This window comes from Saxophila tyrrhenica (assembly GCF_035928015.1).
Source record: "Saxophila tyrrhenica strain CCFEE 5935 chromosome Unknown scaffold_8, whole genome shotgun sequence".
Taxonomy (NCBI): Eukaryota; Fungi; Ascomycota; class Dothideomycetes; order Mycosphaerellales; family Extremaceae; genus Saxophila; species Saxophila tyrrhenica.
Window position 1 is genome coordinate 1,189,654 of NW_027041740.1, and position 23,433 is coordinate 1,213,086.

Genomic DNA, 23,433 nt, shown 5'->3' on the forward strand with positions numbered 1-23,433 from the left:
CTGTCGGACACTTCCGCTTCCAGCGAGGTGCTGTTCGTCGGGAAGAAAAAGGGCCAAGCTCGGAACCTGCTTTCGTATTCGTCCTCAGGAACACGTCTGGACTTGTTCAGTCCAGCCACTGAGGCCCTTTGGTCACTAGTCAGATGTTTCGCTTTTCATAGAACGTGACCTGCACGCTCATGGCGCGATGATCGAGGGTATATGATGTTGAGACGATGGCGATGGTACTCCAGGCCTTTCTGGCGGCAACCGGGATAGGCCAGCTCAATCTCGCGCCACATCGGGTCTCCGAGAAGTACGAGTTCTTCTACATCCTGATGCGAGGGGTGGAGTGGTCAGCAAGCGAATTGTGCCTGGGAGAAGTTTTGGACGCACCTTGCTAAGGATAGGATGCTCGCAAGCTGCGATGACATTCTGCATGGAGTTGGCAGAGGGATGAAAGTAAAGTGTCTTGCTGCGCTTGGCGATGATGGTGTTGCAACAAGGTACAGCATTGCTGCACACGAGTCTGAGGCTTGGGATGACGTTGTCAGGCAGTTCCTCGGGAATCTGGAGGACGATCCCTTCGGGAAGGGTGCTGAAGAGGTCTTTGGGCTGAAGCGGCTGATGCTTTTCCGAGCGCTGTCGCTTCGATCGAGTGTAGGGTGCCATGGCGGCGTATCCGAGGTCTGCTTAAAGTAGGCTGTTGTTATGGTATGGTAGTATGGTTGAGCTGCTTGCGAGATGATGAGGTCGGATCTTGGAAGATGATGAAGTGAATCGCTGCGGCAAGGGAAGGCCTCATATCTATATGCAGGCTGCCTGATATCAGATGCCAAAGAGGGTAAGCAAACTTAAGTGAAGAGGTGCTCACGTGTTGATACCTGCTATTGTCTACCGTCGAAGTGAAAGGTCAGCCAATGAAAGCGGGTGAGACGAAAAGCGAGGAGTCATTTACCGAACTTGGAAGATCGTGAGATGCTTGGCAGGCGCGAGTGAAGCAGATGTCGTGAATAGCGTTGATGTCTTTGCTTTCATTGCTGTCGTTCCTGATCTCGTGTCCTACTGCGCAACATGCCCATGCCTTGCTTTCATACAACTACGACGCCTTCACGTCCTCGTCGGCCTCCGCGTGTCCCACGGGCACCAGCTTGCCAACAACCAGATACTTCTCATTGAATCGCTCTTCCCACCCTCGCAAGTTGTCCATCTCCTCATTCCCCAAGTCCTCGAGTCGATCGAGAGGCCCATTCAAGTCCTCCGTCAGCATCTCAGCGTCGAAGCTCTGGCACGCCAGCCCTCGACTCGCATCTCGCCCGGCGAAGTTCTCATACGGTCCGCCAGGACCATAGAAGTTGCGGCCGGGTGTGACATCGAAGACTTTGCCGCGGACAGCAAGATACACTGGCTGCCCGTTCTCGCCGTTGTACGGTTGGAGTGTTGGCGGAGTAAAAGTCTTGAATACGAGCGGTGCTGGGGGAGTCGGCAGAGTCGCGGCAGGTGAGGGCCGCAAGCGCATGTAGACCAGGACCACGAAGAGGGAGAGTAGAATGAGGTTGATTGGGGTTGCTACTGTCGCACTGCGCCAGAGTCAGCATGGTATGCCAGGGCGACCTCGTTCTACGTAGCTCTTACACTTGTGCTGGTGGAGGGGCCTCAGGAACTTCCATCTTCGCTGCTATGAGAATGTCAGAAGCCTTCGAGTACAGACTGATCAGCCGTACCTACATTAATCAACTATCACCAAGTGAGGTACGTTAAGTTGCAGGCTGCATGAATCCGTCAAGTTCCTAGCGCCTGGCATGTGCTCCTGCCTAAGGCAATCGTGCATGTGATTGAGCCGAGGTGAATGTCACAGCGCTGCCGACTCCTCCTCCTCCACTGTAGACAGTTCCATCTCTGGAACATATACACTTGTCCTAACTCCTATCTGGGAGGATACATGAGATACACGAGCCACAATCTAGGGAATCGAAACAGTCAGGAGCTCATACAAATATCTTGGACCAACCGCCAACGACACCGTACGGACTGGTCCATTACTTAGCACACCTCCACCATGGCCTCACCACCGTACAGCCTGACAGAACGCAATGCCAACCCACCCCGGAACAAAACCATCCTGATTACCGGAGGAGCATCAGGCATCGGCCTCGCCACCGCCGCCTACCTCCACACCTCCGAATACAAAAACAACATCGTCTGCGTGGACCTCGCCTCCAACCCGCCCTCGGTAGCCGAGCTCCGCAAATCCCCCCGTTTCCTCTACCTCCCCTGCGACGTGACGAGCTGGCCCTCCCAACGCGCCGCCTTCGCCAAAGCCTCCGAGTTCTTCGGCCGCATCGACTGCGTCTTCGTCAACGCCGGCGTGGCGGAGATTGGCGAGCAGATCTTCACGGATTCGTTTGATAAAGACGGCCAGCTCCAGGAACCGGATCGTCGGACTATTGATATTGATATTCGTGCTGTCGGCGATACGTTGAAATTGGCCATGTACCACTTGCGCAACGACAAGGACGAGACGAGTGGGAGGCGCAAGGGGTCCGGGAGGGGCGAGGGCGGGAGTATTGTTATGACGGCTTCGCTGGCGGGGTATCTGGCTTCTGCTGGGGCGCCGCTGTATTCGGCCGCGAAACATGGTGTGGTCGGGTATTTGCGGGCGTTGAAGGGGGATTGTGCGAAGGTGGGGATTGCGATTAGTGTGATTGCGCCTGGCATAACGCTCACGCCGATCATTCTTGGTCGGAGGACGGGGCAGACGTTGCAGGAATGGGGGAAGGATATGGGAGATCGTGGTGTCCCGATCAATAATGCTGAGACGGTGGCGTTGACGGTGTCGAATTTGATGGGCCAGGGGATGAAAGCGAATGGGTCTGGGATTTTGATCCAGGCGAACCGGTGTCAGGATCTGGAAGGCGGAATAGCGAAGGGGAGGGAGCAGTGGATGGGAAAGGAGATGTTGGATATGTTCAGAGGAGGCCGAAATGCGCCGTTGTTCCCTAACAAGCTGTAACCGAGATAACCATCAACACAATAGCCATGCAATTCCCTTCCTTTTAACGAACGCCACAGCACAACAACACAGAGCACAGAAGCAACATATCATGGCTCGGACGGTTGCGCAGCAGAGTGGGCAGAGCCTTCCTCAAACCCCGAGTCCATAGGGTTCAATGTCTTTTGATACAGAACATTTCCATCTTCGAAAGCCACACCACTCATTTGGTCGTACATCATGACGAAGAAGTCATCAGCTGAGCTTTGCGTGGCGGCTCCGCCGAGTCTTGGATCATGTGGTGGACTCTCCGAGTAGCCTTCGGCATCAGCCAGCAGAGCTTGTTCATACAAACGTTCCCAGTCACAATCAGAGATGAGGTCGAGCGGATCAAGGCCAGGTGCCAGTTCGTTGGATATACTGGTGGCAGGCCTGCCAGGTTGTCCATGGGACCGAACTCCCGTACTGCTTGCGCCACCGGAGCTCTCATGGTGCAAAGTAGTCTGTCTTGCGTCGTCTTTCTTGTTGTCTGTGTCTGTCTCGGCCCCCACAAAGCGTGCCCGAGGTCTTGCAAGTCGCTGACATCACCCGCGCGAAGCCTGCCAGGGTTGACGATAGCCTCACGCAAGTGCCGGCAGAACATTTGCATCTCAGCGATTGCGGCAGCTCTTTCTTGTTGCTCGAAGTCATCCTCATCAGTCGCTGTGGACGGGTAGCGCTGGTGGGACTGGTACATGTCTTCCCAGAAACTTCTCATCCTTGGTTGAGTCTTCTGGAGCTCCCGTAGCATTTGCCGTGCAACAACTTTCATTCCATCGATGGGAGAACGTGTGTCCGAATTGTTGCGAACCAATCGAGTACTGATTGCCAGAGACTTCGAGCTAGTGCTGACCGCAGGTGCTTCAAAGGATTGTTCGGAAGCAGCGAACTGTGTTCCTGTCATGGTTGTCGCTTGCTCTGGGGGTATGCAAGGTTGTCCGATGAGTCTTAGCAGATCTTCTGGCTCGGGCACTGGTACGTAGGGATCTGTTATGCCAAAAGCTATGCGATAGATCGCCTTCCAAATGTAATACTGGGGGTTCCTGAGCCCAGTACCCGGGTGCTGACAAGCTGGTGTACGTTCGGAGTAGTAGTTTTTACAGACTGATGTGACACAAACCCAACGATTGCAAGCCTTGGCATGGAGACGTCGTTGAGTCTCTGAGCCAAAGGCCAAGAAGCATTTCGTGCACCAGAATCTCTTGTGCCGCTTGAGATGAATCCTGCGTTCTGTTAGTCTGAACTTCGTTAATAGAGCCCCGTAGTTGCTCACCTGATGCGTGACGTGTACTGCCTTTGCATTTTGGAACATTCATCAAACAGTTCGGCATCCGGCGTCTCACAGCCGATGAAGACGCAAGGATATCCTCTTAGGGGATCATCATTGGACGGAGCAGGTTTGCGGACAGCTCCCTGCGGACAGGCATATGGACTAGTCGGCCCCCGAGATGCTGTTACACTGCGTTTGCTCCTCACTGGTCCGAAATTGCTGCTGGGGAGATGGTTTCCGGGACTTCTGCTTGGCCAGTCAGGGAGCATAGCCGGTCCAGCGGTATCAGGATTCGCCATAGGTAGAAGCTCGGATCCTGTCGCTAAGCACAGGGCTTCAATGTTGCGTGATGGTAAAATACAGCGACTCGAAAGGTGCAGATCGGACAGCAGCTCATCTTCATGCGTATTGGAGCAGCTAAGAGGAATTGCATCACAACTTTTGGAGCGTGAGGGCACTGGAGCACCGCACGACCGAACCGAAGGGTGTCTACCGCTTGTGGGATGCTTTTTACCAATCATGTCGGCGAAGGCGTTATTGACTCGGTTGAGCGTGGCCTTGATCTCTTGAAAACGCCCAGGTCGCCGGTGGAAGTCTAGTGCCGCACTTCTGAGCACTCGTGGTGCACCAGAACAACGCGCAAGATCCCCAGAGATGCCATGTACAACAGGCGTTCCACATTGAGCTCCATTCGAGCGGCTGCTGTGAAAATTGTTGTAATCCACCGAGCTCGGATCTGGAAAGGCTGGTTGGTCGGGTGATAAGGCTGGTGTCGTCAAGCTGTATTGATAATAGAACTTGTTCTGAGGAGAACACGTCGAGCTGTGATACTACATTAGCGCCTTACACCTAAGGTGTCTTGAAGCATCTCACTTCTCAATGACCTTCTCGACCTCAAAGCCAGGGTGAGCCTTGATGACATGCTCGCGGAACTTATCGAGCCGGGACCACAGCTTCTCCGCACGGCGGCAGCTGTGAGCCTGGCATCGATAGAAGTCCTTGTTACCAATGGCGGGCTCAAGTTGATGCTGGTTCTTTACGTGACGTTCCATCTCGTAACGTCTCGAAAAGCGGCCAGCATAACTGCAACCCTCCACGCGGCATCTGAAATCTTTCGACCCCCTTCGACTTCAAGATCAGAAACCCATGAGTCTTGCTTAGGGAAGACGGAACATACTTTTTCTCGGATCTGGCCACTCTAGGGAGGCTCGGTGTGGCCAGATCGTCTTTGTTCAGACTTTGAATGCTCACTCTAGAGAAGTGAGACGAGCGACATCTGTGCGCTGCGGAAGTGTCCCTTATGGGCTGCCGGCGAAGACGCTGGGGTAAGACAGGCTCGTGACCTTGTTGTTGGCCGAGCATGACGAGTGTCTCGTCATATTTTCTGCAATCTAGGCCTGCGTGCTCTGGAAGAGAAACACGCTCAGGTGAGGGAGACCTCGAATGTTCTGAACTCGAAAAGCTGGACCTTGAGTGCGGCAATAGATGATGGGACTCAAGCAAGGCCGCAGAGTCGACGTGGGAGGGCTGGGTCTCCGAGACTGGGTGATCCATGCTTTGATGTGATTGGATTTGATAACGCGGTGGTGAGCTGCGGTAGCCTGTTTGCCTTGTGATCACCTCGGGCTAGGGTGGCTCTGGAGCGATGGATGGTAGATTGTATCTTTCTCGGAAATGAAACATGAGGCAAAGTTCGCGGACCTCTGAGGGCAAGGCCACAGGCCGGGCTGTAACGTTTTGTAGACGAAAGGAAAGGACTGAACACTGGCAAGTGTTTCTGCGCAGTCGACTTCGCACTTCTCCCTCGGACCAGGCAGTGCCCACTCGGGCTGCGCACTGCTCACTCGGACCCGGCATCGCCCTACGATGACGCCCAAAGACCAGTAGTAAGGCCAGCTTGACCATCCACCCCCAGCAGCCCCGCGCCTGGGGAAGCTCGCGGATGTGGTGACAACGGGAGCGTGCAGATGTTTGCTGGAGCTGTTCCACCCTTTACAAGATGGAAGCGGTGCTGACCGTCGAACCGCGAGCGTCGAGAATTACAATCCCCATCGGCTGCAGGAAATCAATAGGCCAAAACGTCAATGCAGTGCCGACTGTGAGCCGCTCAGGGTTGCATAAAGCTGTCGACAGGCACGGAATTGCTTTTTTGATCGCAACACCACCGCTTTCTGCATGATGTGACGCCTCTGGGTGTATGCGTACGCCTGTTCTACACGAGTCCGATTCCATTTCTGAAGACCTAGTCCATCGGAGCCGTCCATCACGAGTTTGTACCACAGACCTTTGCTACAGCCCGCATGTGCTTCTCCCCGCAATGGTTCTTCGAGCAGTGCTCAGCCCTCTCGACAGCACACGAGGAGCCTGCAGTGATGTCATGCAATCGTGTTCGACTCTCTACTCCAGGCTCGGCCAAAAGGGTTTGGAAGCCTGTCAGTCCGGAGCGATGGGCCTGGGAGAACTATCAGTGGCACCGGCCGAGGAGAGATCATACTATGCCATACGTGCTAGCTCCGGCATCATGTTACACCACCATAGATAGCCACTGCTCAGCGGCAAAAGATACCAATGCGTGGCACAAGTCCATGAGCGCTCTTGTCAGTGTACCAGGTGGACTTCGCGACTCACAGCAGTCCAACCACTGCGGGACCTTCAAGGAGGCTTCGCGCGGCCATCTGCTTTACGACAAACGTCATTTGGTGCCATCATCCTGCCACGGGCTCAGGACTGGAATCGTGCACGGTGCGACAGCGGAAGAAAGACGCAAGTGGTCATCCAAGATGAAGTCAGAGTCAGTGTACTAAGCCTCACGGGCTCTAGAGGGCCGACGAACCTTGCAGAGCATGGGCCCACCCTGTAAGCACGACGAATGGGATGAAATGCTCATGTGAAGGAGCAGGATCTTCGCAAGGGTATAGGAGATATTGTACCTCTGGTAGGTGGCTACGCTACCTCCGGAGGTATGGTAGCACAGCATGAGCGTCGGGCTCCGACACCTCCCATTCATCGACTAGATTGGACTCCATGAGCCTGCACCTATATCAAGCCACCCAGCTTGGATGTCTGTTGACGAGAATGCACAGCATACAGGATGCTCATCGAGAAGGTCCGGAGACACCCATTCAACTTGTGAATAGTAGTAGACGAGTATCTGTGGTCAGCGGTAACTTTGTGCCATTATCATCCGGACGGCACGATTATCTTTTACTCATTGTCTATATATGTTGCCACAATCAAGGGTAGACCTTGACAGGCTCAGCGGAGCCATTGGATCCAGGCAAGCCACTAAGCTGCGCAATCGCTCTCACACTATCACTGATCACCGCATTAATCCCGCCGTCGAATTGGATCTACAGATGTCAGTTGCTTCCAAATCCCACACTCGCACAGAAATACAACCCACCTTAGCGTTCTCAGGCTCACTATTCCCCACCCCAAACGACATAATCGCCAACCCAGCCGACTTGACATACTCAATCAACCTCGGACACTTGATCAACGGCGTGCACTCCACCACAATTCCCGGCAGCCCCCAGCTCTTCGCAAACTCCACCGCCTGTTGTATGCAAGACGACCGCACCTCACCCCTCGGCGCCGCCGTCTTGCTGAGGAAGAACACCGGCCATGTTCGCTGTTTCGTAGACAGCGCGATGCAGATCTCCGGGCTGAAGGAGGAGAAGACAATGGTCCTGTCTCGAGCGTGCTCGTAGACTTTGTCGAGAACCGTGTCGACGAAGATGTCCGTTTTGATGGCTAGAAGTTCAAGGTCCCACTCGTCTGCTTCGAAGAGCATCGGGTATTTGAGCTCGATGTTGAGGTTGACGTATAGTGGGATTTGCTTCAGGATGTCGACCAGGGTGCACGAGCTCTCGCGGATGAAGGTGCCGCGGGTGTTGGCTTTGAAGCCTTGGACGCTGTGGAACTTCGTGCGTGTCATGCGCTCAGCGAGATCGTCGAGATGTGGAGTGTCTGTTGCATTGAACGAGTTTGATCTTGACAGTCTTGGTGTTCTTGGGCCTTGCGTTTTGCTGAGCTGTTCGAATTGCTCGAACGTTAGTGTATGCATTGGCGAGTTCGTGCCAGTCTCGCTAACAAGTAGGTCGTGGTAGATTACAGGGACAAGGTCGGAGGTGAGTTGCACGTCGAATTCGAGGAAGGAAGCTCCATGATTGATCGCAGTAGAGAATGACTGCAGGGTGTTCTCACCAACCTGCAACTTCTTGGAATTTATCATGTTCTTGCCAGAGCCTCGGTGACCGCCCACGCCGTTCCCGAAGTTCCAGCAGTGCGGCGGTGGCGGCGGGACTGGCGGAGTATAGTGAGCTACCGAGAAGTAGGAGAACGTGACTTGTGCTATGCATTCAAACATTCCATCGCCGGCTCCGTAGCCCGACGTTGCCTGAATCGGGACCGTGGTCTCTCGCATCAGGCTCTCCTTATGCGGACGCATGTTTCGGTTGAGCTCGCCGAGAAGAGTGATGCCTTGCCCAATCAGTCTCCTGCTCTCACTATCTCGGGTGCCGTCCTCATGAGCGTAAAACTTCCAAATGAGCTGCGCCTGAGTCAGGTTCTTCGAGACGAAGTGCCACGGACGGTTGACTGACCGGCCGTGAACAGGAAGGGCAACGCTGTACTCCACGTTCGGATCCCCGGCCAAAGAGACAGAGAGTGAGGAGCTAGCACTTGTTGCATTGGCGTGGTTGCTCAATCCCTCTAGCCCCTTGTTGAAAGACACCGTCCTATACGGCCTGGTAGCATCATTACTACCCAGGCTGATCCACAGGTGAGATCCTCCTTCAGGTATGGGCTTCTCCTGCAGCCACGCCACATGATCCCCAGCCTTCTGATCGTGCTGCCCACGAGGCGATGGAGCGAGCCTCGGTAGCGACAGTTGAGTCTGACGAGTTGCTCCGTGCTGCTCGAGAAACGCTATCACTCGGAAATGTCCATGACACGCAGCGTGCTCAATGGGCAACCATCCAGTGGAGTCCTGCTTGATGACATCCGCACCGTAGTCGACCAAAGTCTGCACTATGGTGAGGTTACCGTTGATGCATGCGATGCAAAGTGGCGTCTGTCCCGTCGTTGCCTCGATGCGGTCTACTTCAGCGCCCTGCTCCAGTAAGTTCGTCACGGTTTCAGGGGCGTTGCGGACAGCATCGCATAGAGGTGAGTCGGCGTTGCCATTTTGAACGGGCTCCCAAGAGCCATTCAGGGTCGTCATCAGCCCGCACAATGAAGCTTTGATATTAATCCGTAGATGAATCTGGTCTTGTATCGGTATTAAGGTGAAGTCGTACAAGAAGATCGATCGTCATATGCAGGTACACAAGATAAAGTGGAGCCATGCATCTGCTAGTGGGGCAGGAACCGTGGTTGCTTCTTCGACACGTGCTAATCTTCATCACTGCTATCGCCGAACATATCCGCTGCCCTCATCCGCTTCTTAGGCCCAGATGGTTTCGCAGGTCTGCTCGTGGACGCAGGTGCACTGCTATGGTCATTGGCTGGCGCCGAATCCGCAGGCTTTTGATCAGCAGCACCATCCATTCCTCCGAGGCCTGGAGCAGATCCAGCATCTGCCATGTTCTGGCCGTCAATATCCTCCATTGGATCTCCGTCGACCACAACTGCCAGAGGTGCCCCATCAACTTCTTCCAGCGGCGCGCCATCCAACGGAGCTCCGTCAAGCGGCGCGCCCTCGACATCCTGATCGACCTTTTCCGCCACCACAGGCACAGGCGCAGGCGCAGGCGCAGGCGAAGCACTCGCAGCCGGCGATCCTACACTCTCCACCCTCTTAAACTTTCCCATAAATTTCTCCTCCTGCTTCCTGTTCTCCTCCCTCTCTGCCTCGGCAGCCGCCGCAGCTTTCTCCTCTTCACTAAGCGGCGGCTCGAAAAAGCTTTGCTTGAACTCCTTATGCACATCATTACTGAACACGCTCCAGCCCTCCCAGATTCCGAAGACCACACCGACTTTTCGCTTCCACTGTTCAGACTTCATGCGACCCCAGGCGAGCTCTTTGTCCAGCTTACCGAGGTAGTCGAAGGTGTTTTGGGCTTTGAAGCCGGATTCGAAGAGTTGGCGGTACTTCCATGCGTTGCGTGCGCCGGCTGTAGAGGAGGCGGAGAGGATGTCGGAGATGACGTAGAGGGCGATGAGTTTGGCGTTTGAAGGGTCGTCGTCGCGTTTGCTGTCCTTTTGTGGTTGCGGGGCAGGAGAGTCGAGGGCGGAGAGGTCGTCGTTAGGTTCGTAGACGTCTTCTTCGTCTTGGGAGTCTGAGTCTTCGTAGCGCGAGGCCAGGGTGTAGGAGAAAGGTTTTACGACGTTGAGCAGAAGCATGTCCACGATCTCCTCCGCCCCGGCACCTGCGCGGCCGATGGCGAAACTGGTGATTCGTGCTACATCACCTTTCCGCAGTCGTGCATTGGACGTAGGCAGTCGAGAAAGGAGGTAGACGAATCGCGCTCTCTGCAATGGCGTAAGGTGCTTCCTCTCGTTCGCCTCACTTAAGCCGTCGCCTTCTCGCGAAGCATTGAATTGCCGCTCACCACCCTCACCATCATCACTTTCCTCGTCGCTGGAGATATAATCGATCTCAGTGACCACTTGCTCGAGTGACTTCAGATCCGGGAACTGCACTTGAGCGTACGGTGGATGCCACTCGATAGGCACATCATCGTGTATCCGCTCGATTGTCAGGTTCTGTCGCTTATCGTCCCTCGCTACATCGCTTGGCTCGTCTGGAGCCCACAGCAGGAACCGGTAGTAAGCCCCTGCTGTACTCTGCGAGTCGTACAAGAAGGCAAAGCGCTCGTCTAGCTGTACTTCCGGTAGTGACATAAGCGACGCCTCGATCTGCAAAGCTCGTGCCGGATCCGGTTCAAGGAGGAGGCGATCCACCACTGTATGAATGGCGTTGACTGCTTCAATGTCTGCCGGGGGACGGACAGCGACAACAGCATCAACGCGATCAGGGCCACGTTGTCTGGACCGACTTGGTGCATCGTATGAGTCTGGCGGCGCAAATCCGCGATGCTCCATTGGCGGCGGTGCGTTGCGCATTGAGGAGTGCTGGTCGCGGGTTTCGCGCGGCCTTTCTGCTCCAAAGGGCTCGTTGGATGAAGCTGCATTGCTGGATATGACGGTAGGATGAAAGGCGGCAGAGGACAGATGCCTGGAAACTGATAGGTAGAAGCCACGACCGAGATACTTCTGCTTAAGGGCGCCAATGGCCAAGTCAATCTGCGAGCTCGATATGTCCGAAGACAGGGTTGCGATTGCGGATAGTGTGCGCTTCGTCTCTGTTCCAGGAGCACTTGGAGGCAGGAACCGGACACTGTGGACTTTGAGCTGGTCCTTGAGTAGACTCTTGATCCCGTCGGCGGTCGTATCGGGTGGCAGCGAAGACAGCTGGATCGTTGGCCGCGGCGCATCAACATCGTCCTGCTCAGCTCGAGCGTTCAGGCCTGGACTGTCGCGAGCATCGTCTCCAGGTCCTTCGTAAGCAAGCATTTCCTCCTGCTCCCGCCTAGCCTCCTGTGCTTCCCGCATCTCATCCAATGCGCGCTTCCTCTTCAAGCTTGGAGGCGGCGGTCCAAAGCTACCTGGTCCTCCCCTCGGTCCTGGTGGGGGTGCTCCATAACGTCCGCCTGAACCGTAGCCCATGCCAGGCCCTCGAGGCCCAGAAGGAGGTCCCCTGCCCCCGTAGGAAGTGTGGAAGCCATCATCGTCGTCGTCTCCCGCGAACGAGTTCTCGAATGCCTTTAGAGCCGCCGCGTTCTCGGCCTCTGCGCGCTGTTGTTTGGCCTGCGCGGCTTGTCTTTCCTTCTCGAATGCTGAAAGCTTCTTAGGCGCAGAGAGCTTCTGGCTGACGTCCGGGAACTCCTTGGGTGTCTCCTTGCCCTCCATCTTGCCAGATCATGCGCATCTGAATCTCGATACTTGCCTTCAATATGCATGTCCGCGGTGTTGTCGTATTGAGTTTAGTGACGTCGAGCGGCTCAACCCGAAGCCGGTAAAGCTTATTTCCCCGCGCTAGTGAGCGCTGGCAAGTGCTCGTGTTCGAGGACGACTCGCAGCTTTCAACTCTCACACGCCTCCAACGGCCTACGACAGCAGAGTGTCGCACTTCGGCTGATGGAGGCGCTGGAAACCGATTCAGAAGACGATTCAGGACACACTGACGACTTATGAAAGTTCTCACCATCACGGTCACCCACCGACAGCCACCACGATGGCTCAGTACCACGAAACACTCGAACTGATCTTTGCCGACCTGCGCGCTCGGAGCGACACCACCCGCCAGAATGCCGCGGCCAGACTGGGCGAGCAGGTCAACGCAGCCTTTCGTGAGCTGCCAGGCCCTGAGTTCCACCGATACTACAGCAGCGTCAATACCCGCATGGCCTCCCTCATCCTCTCCGGCACCGACACACATGAGAGAATCGGCGGTCTGCACGCACTCAGTGCCCTGATCGACTTTCGTGGGGATGACGCGGCTCAGAAGGTCACGAGGTTCAGCAACTATGTGAAGAGGATCTTGGAGGGCAACGATAATAGCGCTATGGTTGTTGCTGCTAGATGCTTGGGGAGACTTGCTACGCCTGGTGGAGCTCTGACGGCTGAGCTGGTCGAAGCGGAGGTTAAGAACACCCTCGAATGGCTCACCTCGGAGCGCAATGAGAACCGCAGGTTCGCAGCAGTCCTGATGCTGAAAGAGCTGGCTCGGCACAGCTCCACCTTGCTGTACCCTTACATCCCTGGCATCCTGCTCAGCATTTGGGAAGGCCTGAGAGATCCGAAGCTGCTGATCCGTGAAACAGCAGCAGAAACTGTGAGAGAGTGCTTCAAGATTTTGTCAGCCCGTGACGCTGCACAACGCCAAGCTTGCCTCACTCGCATGCTGGACGGAGTACAGGATGGCTTCAGGCGAGGTACAATCGAGTGCATACATGGATCACTGCTGGTATACAAAGAGCTGCTAACTCAAGGTGGCATGTTCATGCACGGCAAGCCTTACGCCGCCGCCTGCGACCGAGTGCTTAAACCAGAGTACAGGGACCACAGGGATCCTACCATCAGGAGAACTGTCGTCGACCTCATCCCCATACTGGCCATGTACGCACCGAAAGAGTTCTGTCAGCACTACCTGGCTCGATCGATGCAACACCTACACAGTCTGCTCAAGGATCCCAAACAACGCAACTTCGCATTCGTTGCCATCGGCCAGATAGCTCATGCCGTCGGTTCACAAATCGCACCTTACCTCGACACAATTCTACTCCACATCAGAGAGGCACTGTCTCCGAGAAATCGGACCAAGACCTCTGACGAGGCGCCGATATTCGAATGCATCAGCATGATCTCCATCGCTGTTGGACAGACACTAAGCAAGTACATGGAGGCACTTCTTGATCCTATCTTTGCGTGCGGTCTTTCGGATGCTCTCACTCAGGCCCTTGTGGACATGGCACACTACATACCTCCTGTGAAATCGACAGTGCAAGAGAAGCTGCTCGATCTGCTCAGCCGGACACTCTGCGGGCAGCCATTCCAAACACTTGGCCACCCGACGCATGGCAAAGGTTTGCCTCCCATCTTCACCAAAGACGTGCGTGATCAGCGCGACCCTCAACACCACGAGCACAAGGAGCAGGAGATTGCGCTTGCACTCGACACCTTGGGCTCGTTCGACTTCTCTGGTCACATTCTGAATGAGTTTGTTCGGGATGTGGCAATACGATACGTGGAAGATGACGATCCTATCATTCGCAGAGCGGCTGCGTTGACATGCTGTCAGCTGTTTGTCAAAGACCCCATCGTCTACCAGACCAGTCACCATGCCATACAAGTCGTCGCGGACGTCATCGAGAAACTGCTCACCGTGGGTGTTGCGGACCCTGTACCTGAAATACGGTACACAGTTCTTGCTTCTCTGGACACTCGCTTTGACCGTCATCTGGGGAAGGCCGAGAATGTTCGGACTCTGTTCCTGGCACTCAACGACGAGAAGTTTTCTATCAGACAAGCAGCAATGGGTGTCATTGGTCGACTCACTGCAGTCAACCCGGCCTACGTCTTTCCATCACTCCGCAAAGTCCTGATCCAGCTCTTGACCGAAATCGAGTACTCCAACAGCCCCACGAACAAACGCGAGTCTGCTCAGCTCATCAGTGATCTTGTCAATGCTAGCAGCAAGCTGATCAAGCCTTACGTGGACCCGATGGTAACGGTCTTACTGCCAAAGACTGAAGATGCTAATGCGGACGTGGCAGCTACAACACTACGCGCGCTTGGGGATCTGGCTACAGTGGGCGGCGATGACATGGTTAGGTACATCCCTGCACTGATGAAAGTCATCATCAACAGCCTGCAAGATCTCGGATCTCCGAAGAAGCGGGAAGCTGCTCTCTGCACACTCGCTCAGATTGCCAGCAATAGCGGCTATGTAATCGACCCGTACATCGACCATCCCGAGCTGCTTACCATACTGGTCAACATTGTCAAGCACGAACAGCCAGGCGAGCTTCGGCGTGAGACCATTCGATTGATGGGAATCCTAGGTGCTTTGGACCCGTACAAGCACCAGCAGGTTGTCGAGGAATCACCAGAGACGAACCTGCGCGCGGAGGCAGAGGCTGAATCAGACGTGACGCTGATCATGAAGGGCATCACGCCGAGCAACGAAGATTATTACCCCACCGTGGTCATCAACACACTCATGAACATGCTCCGAGACGATGCTCTCAAGACCTACTACTCAGGCGTTGTGGAAGCGGTGATGAACATCTATGCCACCATGGGCATGAAGTGCGTTCCATTCCTGGGCGTCGTCGTGCCCGGCATCGTCAGCGTGATCAAGGACGCCTCCGACGGACGCTTGGAAGGGTACTTCAGCCAGCTTAGCTTGCTGGTGAAGATCGTGCGAATGCATATCCGACCACACCTTCATGTCATCCTCGATGCAGTCAGCGAGCACTGGCACAAATCGACACAACTACAAGCGACTATCCTCAGCCTGATCGAGAGCATTTCGAAGAGCCTGGAGGGCGAGTTCAAGGTCTATCTAGCGTCGGTGCTGCCGCTAATGCTGGGAGTGCTGGACGCCGACACCCGATCTGAAGCTGGACGAGCTGCCTGCTCGAGAGTACTGCACGCCTTCCTCGTCTTCGGCTCAAGCGCAGAGGAGTACATGCATCTCATCATTCCGGTCATCGTTCGCATGTTCGACACAGAGCGCCACCACCACCGCGACGTCCGCAAAGCGGCTGTCGAAACCATTGGCAAGCTGTCGAGACAAGTGAACATATCCGAATTTGCCGCCAAGATCATCCATCCTCTATCACGCATCCTCGTCGGAAATGACGGCGCTCTCAAGCAGTCAGCGATGGACACGCTCTCGGCATTGGTGTTCCAGCTGGGGCCTGATTACTTGCATTTTGTACCCACCATCGATAAGATCCTGGTCCAGCAACGCATCAATTATCCTCACTACACCATGATCATCAACAAGCTGAAGAGCGGTCAGCCCTTGCCTCAGGATCTGAGCCCGAACGAGCGGTACGGAGAAGAAGACGACGACCAGTATCCGACTGATATCGCCACGAAGAAGCTGGCTGTGAACCAACAGCACTTAAAGAATGCATGGGAAGCGAGCCAAAAGTCGACCAGAGAGGACTGGCAGGAATGGATGAGACGGTTCTCGGTAGAGCTGCTCAAGGAATCACCTCAGCAAGCACTCCGGGCTTGCACGCCGCTGGCTTCTGTCTACCCACCTCTTGCGAGGACGCTTTTCAACTCTGCTTTTGTCAGCTGTTGGACTGAGCTCTACGATCAGTATCAAGAGGAGTTGGTGCGGTCCATCGAGGTGGCTTTGACATCGCCGAGCATCCCACCAGAGATACTACAGATACTACTCAACCTGGCCGAGTTTATGGAGCACGACGACAAGGCCTTACCCATCGACGTCCGGACTTTGGGCATGTATGCCGGCAAGTGTCATGCTTTCGCCAAAGCTCTGCATTACAAGGAGCTTGAGTTCAACGCCGAACAGAATGCAAGCGCTGTTGAGGCACTCATCAGCATCAACAACCAACTTCAGCAGACTGATGCTGCCTTCGGAATCCTGCGCAAGGCACAAGGCTACAATGACGTCGACCTGAAAGAGACCTGGTTCGAGAAGCTGCAGCGCTGGGACGAGGCGCTCGTTGCATACAACAGGCGCGAGAGGGAGGAAGGCGAACGCGCCGGATTCGAGGTCATCATGGGCAAGATGAGGTGTTTGCACGCCCTTGGCGAGTGGGACACCCTGAGCACCATTTCTCAAGACAAGTGGTCGAGCGCGTCCACAGATCAGAGGAAGCACATCGCTCCGCTTGCTGCAGCCGCAGCATGGGGCATGGGCCAGTGGGAGCTCATGGACAACTACTTGAGCGTGATGAAGCCACACTCGCCGGATCGATCTTTCTTCGGCGCGATTTTGTCGATCCACCGGAACCATTTCGAGGAAGCACATGCTCACATCACCAAAGTCCGCGACGGGCTCGACACCGAGCTCAGCGCTCTTCTTGGCGAATCGTACACCAGAGCTTACAGCGTCATCGTGCGAGTGCAGATGCTGGCAGAGCTGGAAGAGATCATCACTTACAAGGAGAACCTCAACGATGACGACAAGCGTGCGCGTATGCGCGTGACCTGGACGAAGCGTCTAAAGGGCTGTCAGCGCAACGTTGAAGTCTGGCAACGCATGCTCAAAGTTCGTGCGCTTGTGGTATCTGCGACGGAAGACACGGAGATGTACATCAAGTTCGCTTCGATCTGCAGGAAAGCTGGACGTACTGGGTTGGCGGAGAAGAGCCTGAACTCGTTGCTTGGCGGCCACGGCAGCATCGTATCGAAAGAAGCTCTCGAGAAGCTGCCGTACGCGGATAACCGGGTTCAGTATGCTATCTTCAAGTACATGTGGAGCAAGGGTGAGAAGGACATTGCTGTACGGTGCTTGAGGGACTTCACAGCCAACCTCAAGGGGACCTACGAGCAGCGCAGCTATGCTTTGGCCAATGGTTTGACGAACGGCACGAATGGCGATCATCATGGGATGAACGGAGTCAACGGCCTCCATGCCGTCAATGCGCCCTTCAGCTCGGCCAATGGTCAGATTTCAGCTGGCGATAAGGCGAGGCTGGATCAGGACAAGGTCCTGTTAGCACGATGCTACCTGAAGCAGGGGGACTGGCAAGCTCAACAGCACGACGGTGACTGGCAGTCTGATCATGTCCAAGACGTGCTGCAGTCATACTACTCGGCAACTCGCTACAACGAGAACTGGTATAAGGCATGGCATGCCTGGGCTCTAGCGAACTTCGAGGTGGTTACCGCCCTGGCCTCGGATGCTGCGAGAGAGTCCGCAGATGTCCCACCGCACATCGTGCACGACCACGTGGTGCCAGCAGTTAGAGGCTTCTTCAAGTCCATTGCGCTGTCATCGTCCAGCTCCCTGCAGGATACGCTACGGCTTCTCACGCTCTGGTTCGCACACGGCTCGCATCAGGAAGTGACGCACTGCGTCACTCAAGGCATCTCCACAGTTTCGGTTGATACGTGGTTGGAGGTAATACCACAACTCATCGCTCGGATCAACCAACCGAACAGGATGGTGCGAGAAGCTATCCATAATTTGCTGGTTGACGTCGGCCGAGCGCACCCACAGCCACTCGTGTACCCGCTCACGGTGTCGATGAAGTCGGACGTCCACACTCGATCACGAGCCGCTGCAAGGGTCATGGAGGCGATGCGTCAGCACAGTCCGAACCTCGTCGAGCAGGCCGGGCTGGTCAGCCACGAACTCATTAGGATCGCAGTCTTGTGGCATGAGCAGTGGCATGAGGCGCTCGAGGAAGCTTCGCGCCTGTACTTTGGCGATCAGAACATCCAAGGCATGCTGGATCTGCTCGAGCCGCTGCACGACTTGCTTAGGAAGGGCCCAGACACTCTGCGAGAGATATCATTCATTCAGAGTTTCGGCCGCGACCTTAACGAGGCGCGCGACTGGTGCGAGGCTTACCGGACTACGCAAGAGATTGGTGACCTGAATCAGGCCTGGGATCTGTACTACGGCGTCTTCAAGCGGATCGCGAGGCAGTTGCCGCAGCTGATGACGCTGGAGCTGCAGTACGTGTCGCCGAAGCTGAAGGAAGCGCACGACTTGGACCTGGCGTTGCCGGGAACGTATCAGAGCGGCAAGCCCGTCGTCCGCATTCAGTCCTTCGATCCCGTTGCATCCGTGATATCCTCGAAACAGCGACCCCGCAAGCTGGCAATGCGCGGCAGCGACGGGCAGAAGTACGAATACGTCCTGAAGGGCCACGAAGACATCCGTCAAGATGAGCGCGTCATGCAGCTGTTCGGTCTCGTCAACACACTGCTTGCTACGGATCCTGAATGTCTCAAGCGGCACTTAAACATCCAACGCTTTGCAGCCATCCCACTTTCGACCCAATCAGGCTTACTGAGCTGGGTCGCCAACAGTGACACCTTGCACGTCCTCATCCGCGAGTACCGGGAAAGCCGGAAGATCCTGCTTAACATCGAGCACCGGATAATGCTGCAGATGGCGCCGGATTACGACAACTTGACCTTGATGCAGAAGGTGGAAGTCTTCGGCTATGCGCTTGACAACACCACCGGGCAGGATCTCTATCGCGTGCTGTGGCTGAAGAGTAAGAGTTCAGAATCTTGGCTCGACAGGCGCACGAACTACACGCGATCGCTTGGTGTCATGTCGATGGTTGGGTATATTCTTGGGCTCGGCGATCGACATCCAAGCAATTTGATGCTTGATCGGATCACGGGCAAGATCATCCACATTGACTTCGGCGACTGCTTCGAAGTCGCGATGCACCGCGAGAAGTACCCCGAGCGTGTACCATTCCGGCTTACAAGGATGTTGACGTTCGCGATGGAAGTCAGCAACATCGAAGGCAGCTTCCGCACCACCTGCGAACACGTCATGCGGCTCCTGCGCACGAACAAGGAGTCCCTGATGGCGGTTCTAGAAGCCTTCATCCACGACCCCCTGCTAACCTGGCGTCTCGGCAACCGCGAGTCCCCGCCCGAACCCTCCTTCCCCTCCGAACGCCGCACATCCATCATGGCCGCCCCAGCTAACCCCACAGAAGGCCGCCGCGCTTCCGTCATGGGCGCCGGTGCCGACCCGGCCGCTTCCGTCGACCGGCCTGGTAGTTCGTACCGTCCTCGCCCGCGCGGTAGCGGGCAAGTCAACGGCACCGCGGATCCCATCGAAGTGGAAGTCAAGAACGCGCGGGCGCTGCAGGTGCTGAGCCGGGTGAAGGAGAAGCTGACGGGAAGGGATTTCAAGAAGGAGCAGGAGTTGGGGGTGAATGAACAGGTCGAGAAGCTGCTGAGCGAGGCGACGAATTTGGAGAATTTGTGTCAGCATTATATTGGGTGGTGCAGTTTCTGGTGATGGGGGAGGCTAATAAGGTATGGTGTGCTTTTTTTTCATTTTGTTTGTACAGCGTGGCGTGGTATGGCATAGCATGGCATGGGCAGCGGGGCTGGGAGGCTGGCTGGAGTGCGATGCGGTGTACAACAAGCATGGAATCATCGTGGACTTTGGGCGTTCTGGCGCGGTTTGCTACGGACGTTAGGGGAGTCGGAATTAAGATTGCTCGCGTGACCAAGATGGAATCACGGCAAGGCTGAAGATTTATCAGAGGCTTCCGAAGTGGAGGGTCGACAGCATATATCGATGCCGAAGATGCCTTGATGCTCGAAATTGCCTTCGAGGCGTCCGAGGAGACAATGGGTTTGCTGCAGCATATCATAGCGTAGGCGCACGTCAATGGCATGCTTTTTAAGTATTCCACAGTTCAACAGAAACCTTCAACATCGGTTCCGCGCATCCCGCAGGGCACGAAGTCGGGGCATTGGCTCTCAGCTGGGATGTGGGGTCGCGACGCGTCTGGCTGTCACCCAAGTTTCTTGTGCGCCGGAAGTGCGGAAAGGTCATCAGTGGCAGCTTCAACCGTGAGTCCCGCGGCTGGCACGGCATCTTCAACGTCGAAGATGGAGAGGAGAGTGCATCGTGGCGTGCTTCATCATCTTGGGGTTGTCACTAGATACTCCCTCACCCTTCTCTTCGACTATGCAGATACTCATCGTCACGAAGGGAACGAGATCTTGGGGCCGACGTGCGAGAAGGAAATTGGATATCTAAGGCGAAGGGAGGGAATCTGTCATGCTTATTGAAGGGAAGAACATAATACGGTAGCGTCAGCACACAATGCATTCAGACGGGGAGCAGCACCACCAGGGTGAGTACCTAAGAACAGCGATGTTATGGAAACATTGTACGACAGTCATCAACTAGACTCTAACGACCGCCCCAGCGCCGAGCCCCCACTTCCAATCTCCAGAGTCAAACGACGGGCAAGATGAATCTTCCTCCTCCTGTCCCTCGACGCGGAAACCTTTGCACCATCACAGGAGACATCACAGCATTATCCCACGGCCGTTCAGTCGTGGTGGGAGGATGGAGAAGCATGTCCATCACTTGGGGTTCGTGAAGCGGATACGCCATTTCACTTGGACGTGGTTTACAATGACGGTGTGTACATTTCATTCGACGTATTGGACGGGGACTGACGACGAGTACAGATGGCTACAGGAGGTGTGGCGAACGTGCTGTACCAAGGTATGGCAGCTTGCTGTATCCATGCTTATTCGAACCATTGTCTAATATTTCCACAGTACCCTACCGCTTCGACGGCCTCTACATCATCGGAGTCATCTACTTCCTCTTCAACATACTGCTGTTCATTTTCAACGTCACCATGATCTCCCTTCGATTCCGGTACCATCCGCAAACCTTCCTGGCATCCATCACCCACCCGACCGAGAGCCTCTTCGTCCCGGCATGGCTGATCAGTCTCGGGACCATCCTTATCAACATCACGCAGTACGGCACGACCTACGGAAAGTCTGGTCCTTGGCTGCTGGGGACGATGTATGTTCTGTTCTGGTTCTACTGTGCCTTGGCGGTTGCCTTTAGCTGCGGCATCTGTACGTTTTCCCATCTCTGCTTCACTGCTAGCAACTGCTGACCTTGACATTGCGCTACAGACCTCGTCATGTGGTCCACCCAGACATACACAATCGACCAAATGACCCCCGTCTGGATCTTCCCCGCCTACCCCCTTCTCATCATCGGACCCTTCGCCGGCGAGCTCTCTGCCCATATCGCAGGTGACAAGGCGCTGGGTGTCATCGTCGCCGGCTGGGTCTTCCAAGGCATAGGATTCCTGGTTTCACTGATGATCTACGCTTCCTTCATCTACCGCCTGATGACCCAGAAGCTGCCGCGCGAAAGCTTAAGGCCTGGTATGTTCATCAGCGTCGGGCCGTCCGGCTTCACGATTGCTGGGGTGTGCAGTATGGGACAGGTACTGCCAAGGGTGGTTACGGATGATTTTATGGACGATGGGTATCTTGCGGGTCAGATTGGGAAGATCGGCTCCGCGTGGTTTGGGCTCTGGTTATGGGGTCTGGCGTTCTGGTTCTTCATCGTGTCGGTCGGTGCGCACTGGTCGTGTGTTCGCGATGGACGGATGACCTTTGCCATGACGTGGTACTCGTTCATCTTCCCGAATACTGGTAAGCATCATTCATCATTGTCGTCGCAGAGCCATGAGCTAACACTCGTTCTAGCCCTCACAACCGCCACCTTCGCCATCGGCCACGCACTCAACAGCCACTCAATAAAAGTGGTCGGCTGCGTGATGACCTGCCTCCTGGTTACAGGCTGGTTCATGGTCTTCGCCATGATGATCCGAGCCGTAATACTCAAAGACATATTATGGCCACAGAAGCAGGAAGACCGTGCTGAGGGTGGCTGGAAGACGCACCCCGACGAGAAGCAAGCCTGCGACACGCGGAGCTGCGGGCCAGAAGAGGCTACCACGTCGGCGTTAGAGGGACATGAGCCCGATTTCGACCAGAGCGAAGGTCAGCCGGAATCTGCGTCGGCGCCTGGTCAGCTTCCAGCAGAGCCTGGTGCTACTTTACCTCCTATTTCGGAGACATTTATCGATGAACCTATACGTAGCAGAGGGCCTAAGCCGCTCGATAGCATGGTCTGAACAATAAATGCGATGAGAATTATTTCCAACTCAAAGCCTACCTACTCCCTCACAATCAAGCTCGCCATCCCCATCCCCGTGCCCACACACATGCTCACCACACCCAACTCCTGCCCCTGCCTGTCCATCTCCGGCAGCAGGGTCGCCAACTGCCTCGCCCCCGTCATCCCCAACGGATGTCCCAACGCTATCGCACCTCCTTTCGGATTCACCTTTGCCTCGTCAATCCCTAGCTTCCTTATACAGTAAATCGCCTGCGACGCGAATGCCTCGTTGATCTCCCAAATGCCAATCTCCTCCTTGTCCACGCCAGTGTATTCCAAGAGCTTTGGAATCGCAATCGCAGGCCCTACACCCATCTCGTCCGGTCTACAGCCCACCGTCTGCGTGCCTGCCCACTTCCCAATAATCGAACCACTCAGCCCGAGCTCGTTCGCCGTGCTCCGCCGCATCATCAACGCCGCCGCGGCGCCATCAGACACCTGACTACTATTCGCCGCCGTCGTGGCCCCATCCGGCTTAAACGCCGGCTTCATCTTCGTCAACCCCTCCGCCGTGCTATTCGGCCTGATCCCATCGTCCTGCGCCACAGTAATACTCTCCACCTGCTCCGGGTGCTCTGGATCCGGCCGCCATCTTGTCGTCACAGGCACGATCTCCTTATCGAAAAGCCCATCCTCCCGCGCTTTCTGCGCTTTCCGATGACTCCGTGCGGCGAACTCATCCTGCTCCTGTCGTCCAACTCCATACCGCTCCGCGACGTTCTCGGCCGTGATGCCCATGCTCATGATACACTCCCTCGCGTCCTTGGACGGCGACTCCTTCAGCTCCTCCCATAGTTGCGTAGGGATGGCTCTGCTCCCGTAGTTGCGCGTCATACTCTCCATCCCACCCCCGACACCGACGTCAATCTGTCCCAGCGCTATCGCGTGCGCCACGCCAGTAATCGCGCTCAACCCGCTCGAACACGCCCGATTCACCGTCTGGAA

The 23,433-nt window shown here is 55.5% G+C and overlaps 8 protein-coding genes across 8 annotated transcripts; 3 read left to right on the forward strand and 5 right to left on the reverse strand.

Moving 5' to 3' along the window:
* Window positions 1-155: 155 nt before the first annotated feature.
* LTR77_005813 (uncharacterized protein) lies at window positions 156-651 on the reverse strand (the record flags this gene model as incomplete). The annotated part of the gene is made up of 2 exons (XM_064803056.1): window positions 156-314; window positions 376-651. The coding sequence occupies 2 exons, from the start codon at window positions 649-651 to the stop codon at window positions 156-158; spliced, it is 435 nt and encodes a 144-aa protein (XP_064659181.1).
* A 427-nt stretch (window positions 652-1,078) lies between these two features.
* DAP1 (Dihydrodipicolinate synthase) lies at window positions 1,079-1,649 on the reverse strand (the record flags this gene model as incomplete). The annotated part of the gene is made up of 2 exons (XM_064803057.1): window positions 1,079-1,559; window positions 1,615-1,649. 2 exons carry the CDS (start codon window positions 1,647-1,649, stop codon window positions 1,079-1,081), a joined length of 516 nt encoding a protein of 171 aa, XP_064659182.1.
* Window positions 1,650-2,038: 389 nt separating this feature from the next.
* On the forward strand, window positions 2,039-2,992 carry LTR77_005815 (uncharacterized protein; the record flags this gene model as incomplete). Its single annotated transcript, XM_064803058.1, has 1 exon — window positions 2,039-2,992. One exon carries the CDS (start codon window positions 2,039-2,041, stop codon window positions 2,990-2,992), a length of 954 nt encoding a protein of 317 aa, XP_064659183.1.
* Window positions 2,993-3,209: 217 nt separating this feature from the next.
* On the reverse strand, window positions 3,210-3,707 carry LTR77_005816 (uncharacterized protein; the record flags this gene model as incomplete). The annotated part of the gene is made up of 1 exon (XM_064803059.1): window positions 3,210-3,707. The coding sequence occupies one exon, from the start codon at window positions 3,705-3,707 to the stop codon at window positions 3,210-3,212; it is 498 nt and encodes a 165-aa protein (XP_064659184.1).
* Window positions 3,708-7,513: 3,806 nt separating this feature from the next.
* On the reverse strand, window positions 7,514-9,504 carry GDE1_1 (Glycerophosphocholine phosphodiesterase; the record flags this gene model as incomplete). Its single annotated transcript, XM_064803060.1, has 2 exons — window positions 7,514-7,630; window positions 7,684-9,504. 2 exons carry the CDS (start codon window positions 9,502-9,504, stop codon window positions 7,514-7,516), a joined length of 1,938 nt encoding a protein of 645 aa, XP_064659185.1.
* Window positions 9,505-9,674: 170 nt separating this feature from the next.
* Window positions 9,675-12,194, reverse strand: LTR77_005818 (uncharacterized protein; the record flags this gene model as incomplete). The annotated part of the gene is made up of 1 exon (XM_064803061.1): window positions 9,675-12,194. One exon carries the CDS (start codon window positions 12,192-12,194, stop codon window positions 9,675-9,677), a length of 2,520 nt encoding a protein of 839 aa, XP_064659186.1.
* Window positions 12,195-12,519: 325 nt separating this feature from the next.
* TOR1 (phosphatidylinositol kinase- protein kinase tor1) lies at window positions 12,520-19,770 on the forward strand (the record flags this gene model as incomplete). The annotated part of the gene is made up of 1 exon (XM_064803062.1): window positions 12,520-19,770. The coding sequence occupies one exon, from the start codon at window positions 12,520-12,522 to the stop codon at window positions 19,768-19,770; it is 7,251 nt and encodes a 2,416-aa protein (XP_064659187.1).
* Window positions 19,771-21,436: 1,666 nt separating this feature from the next.
* Window positions 21,437-22,444, forward strand: LTR77_005820 (uncharacterized protein; the record flags this gene model as incomplete). The annotated part of the gene is made up of 2 exons (XM_064803063.1): window positions 21,437-21,959; window positions 22,014-22,444. 2 exons carry the CDS (start codon window positions 21,437-21,439, stop codon window positions 22,442-22,444), a joined length of 954 nt encoding a protein of 317 aa, XP_064659188.1.
* Window positions 22,445-23,433: the final 989 nt, after the last annotated feature.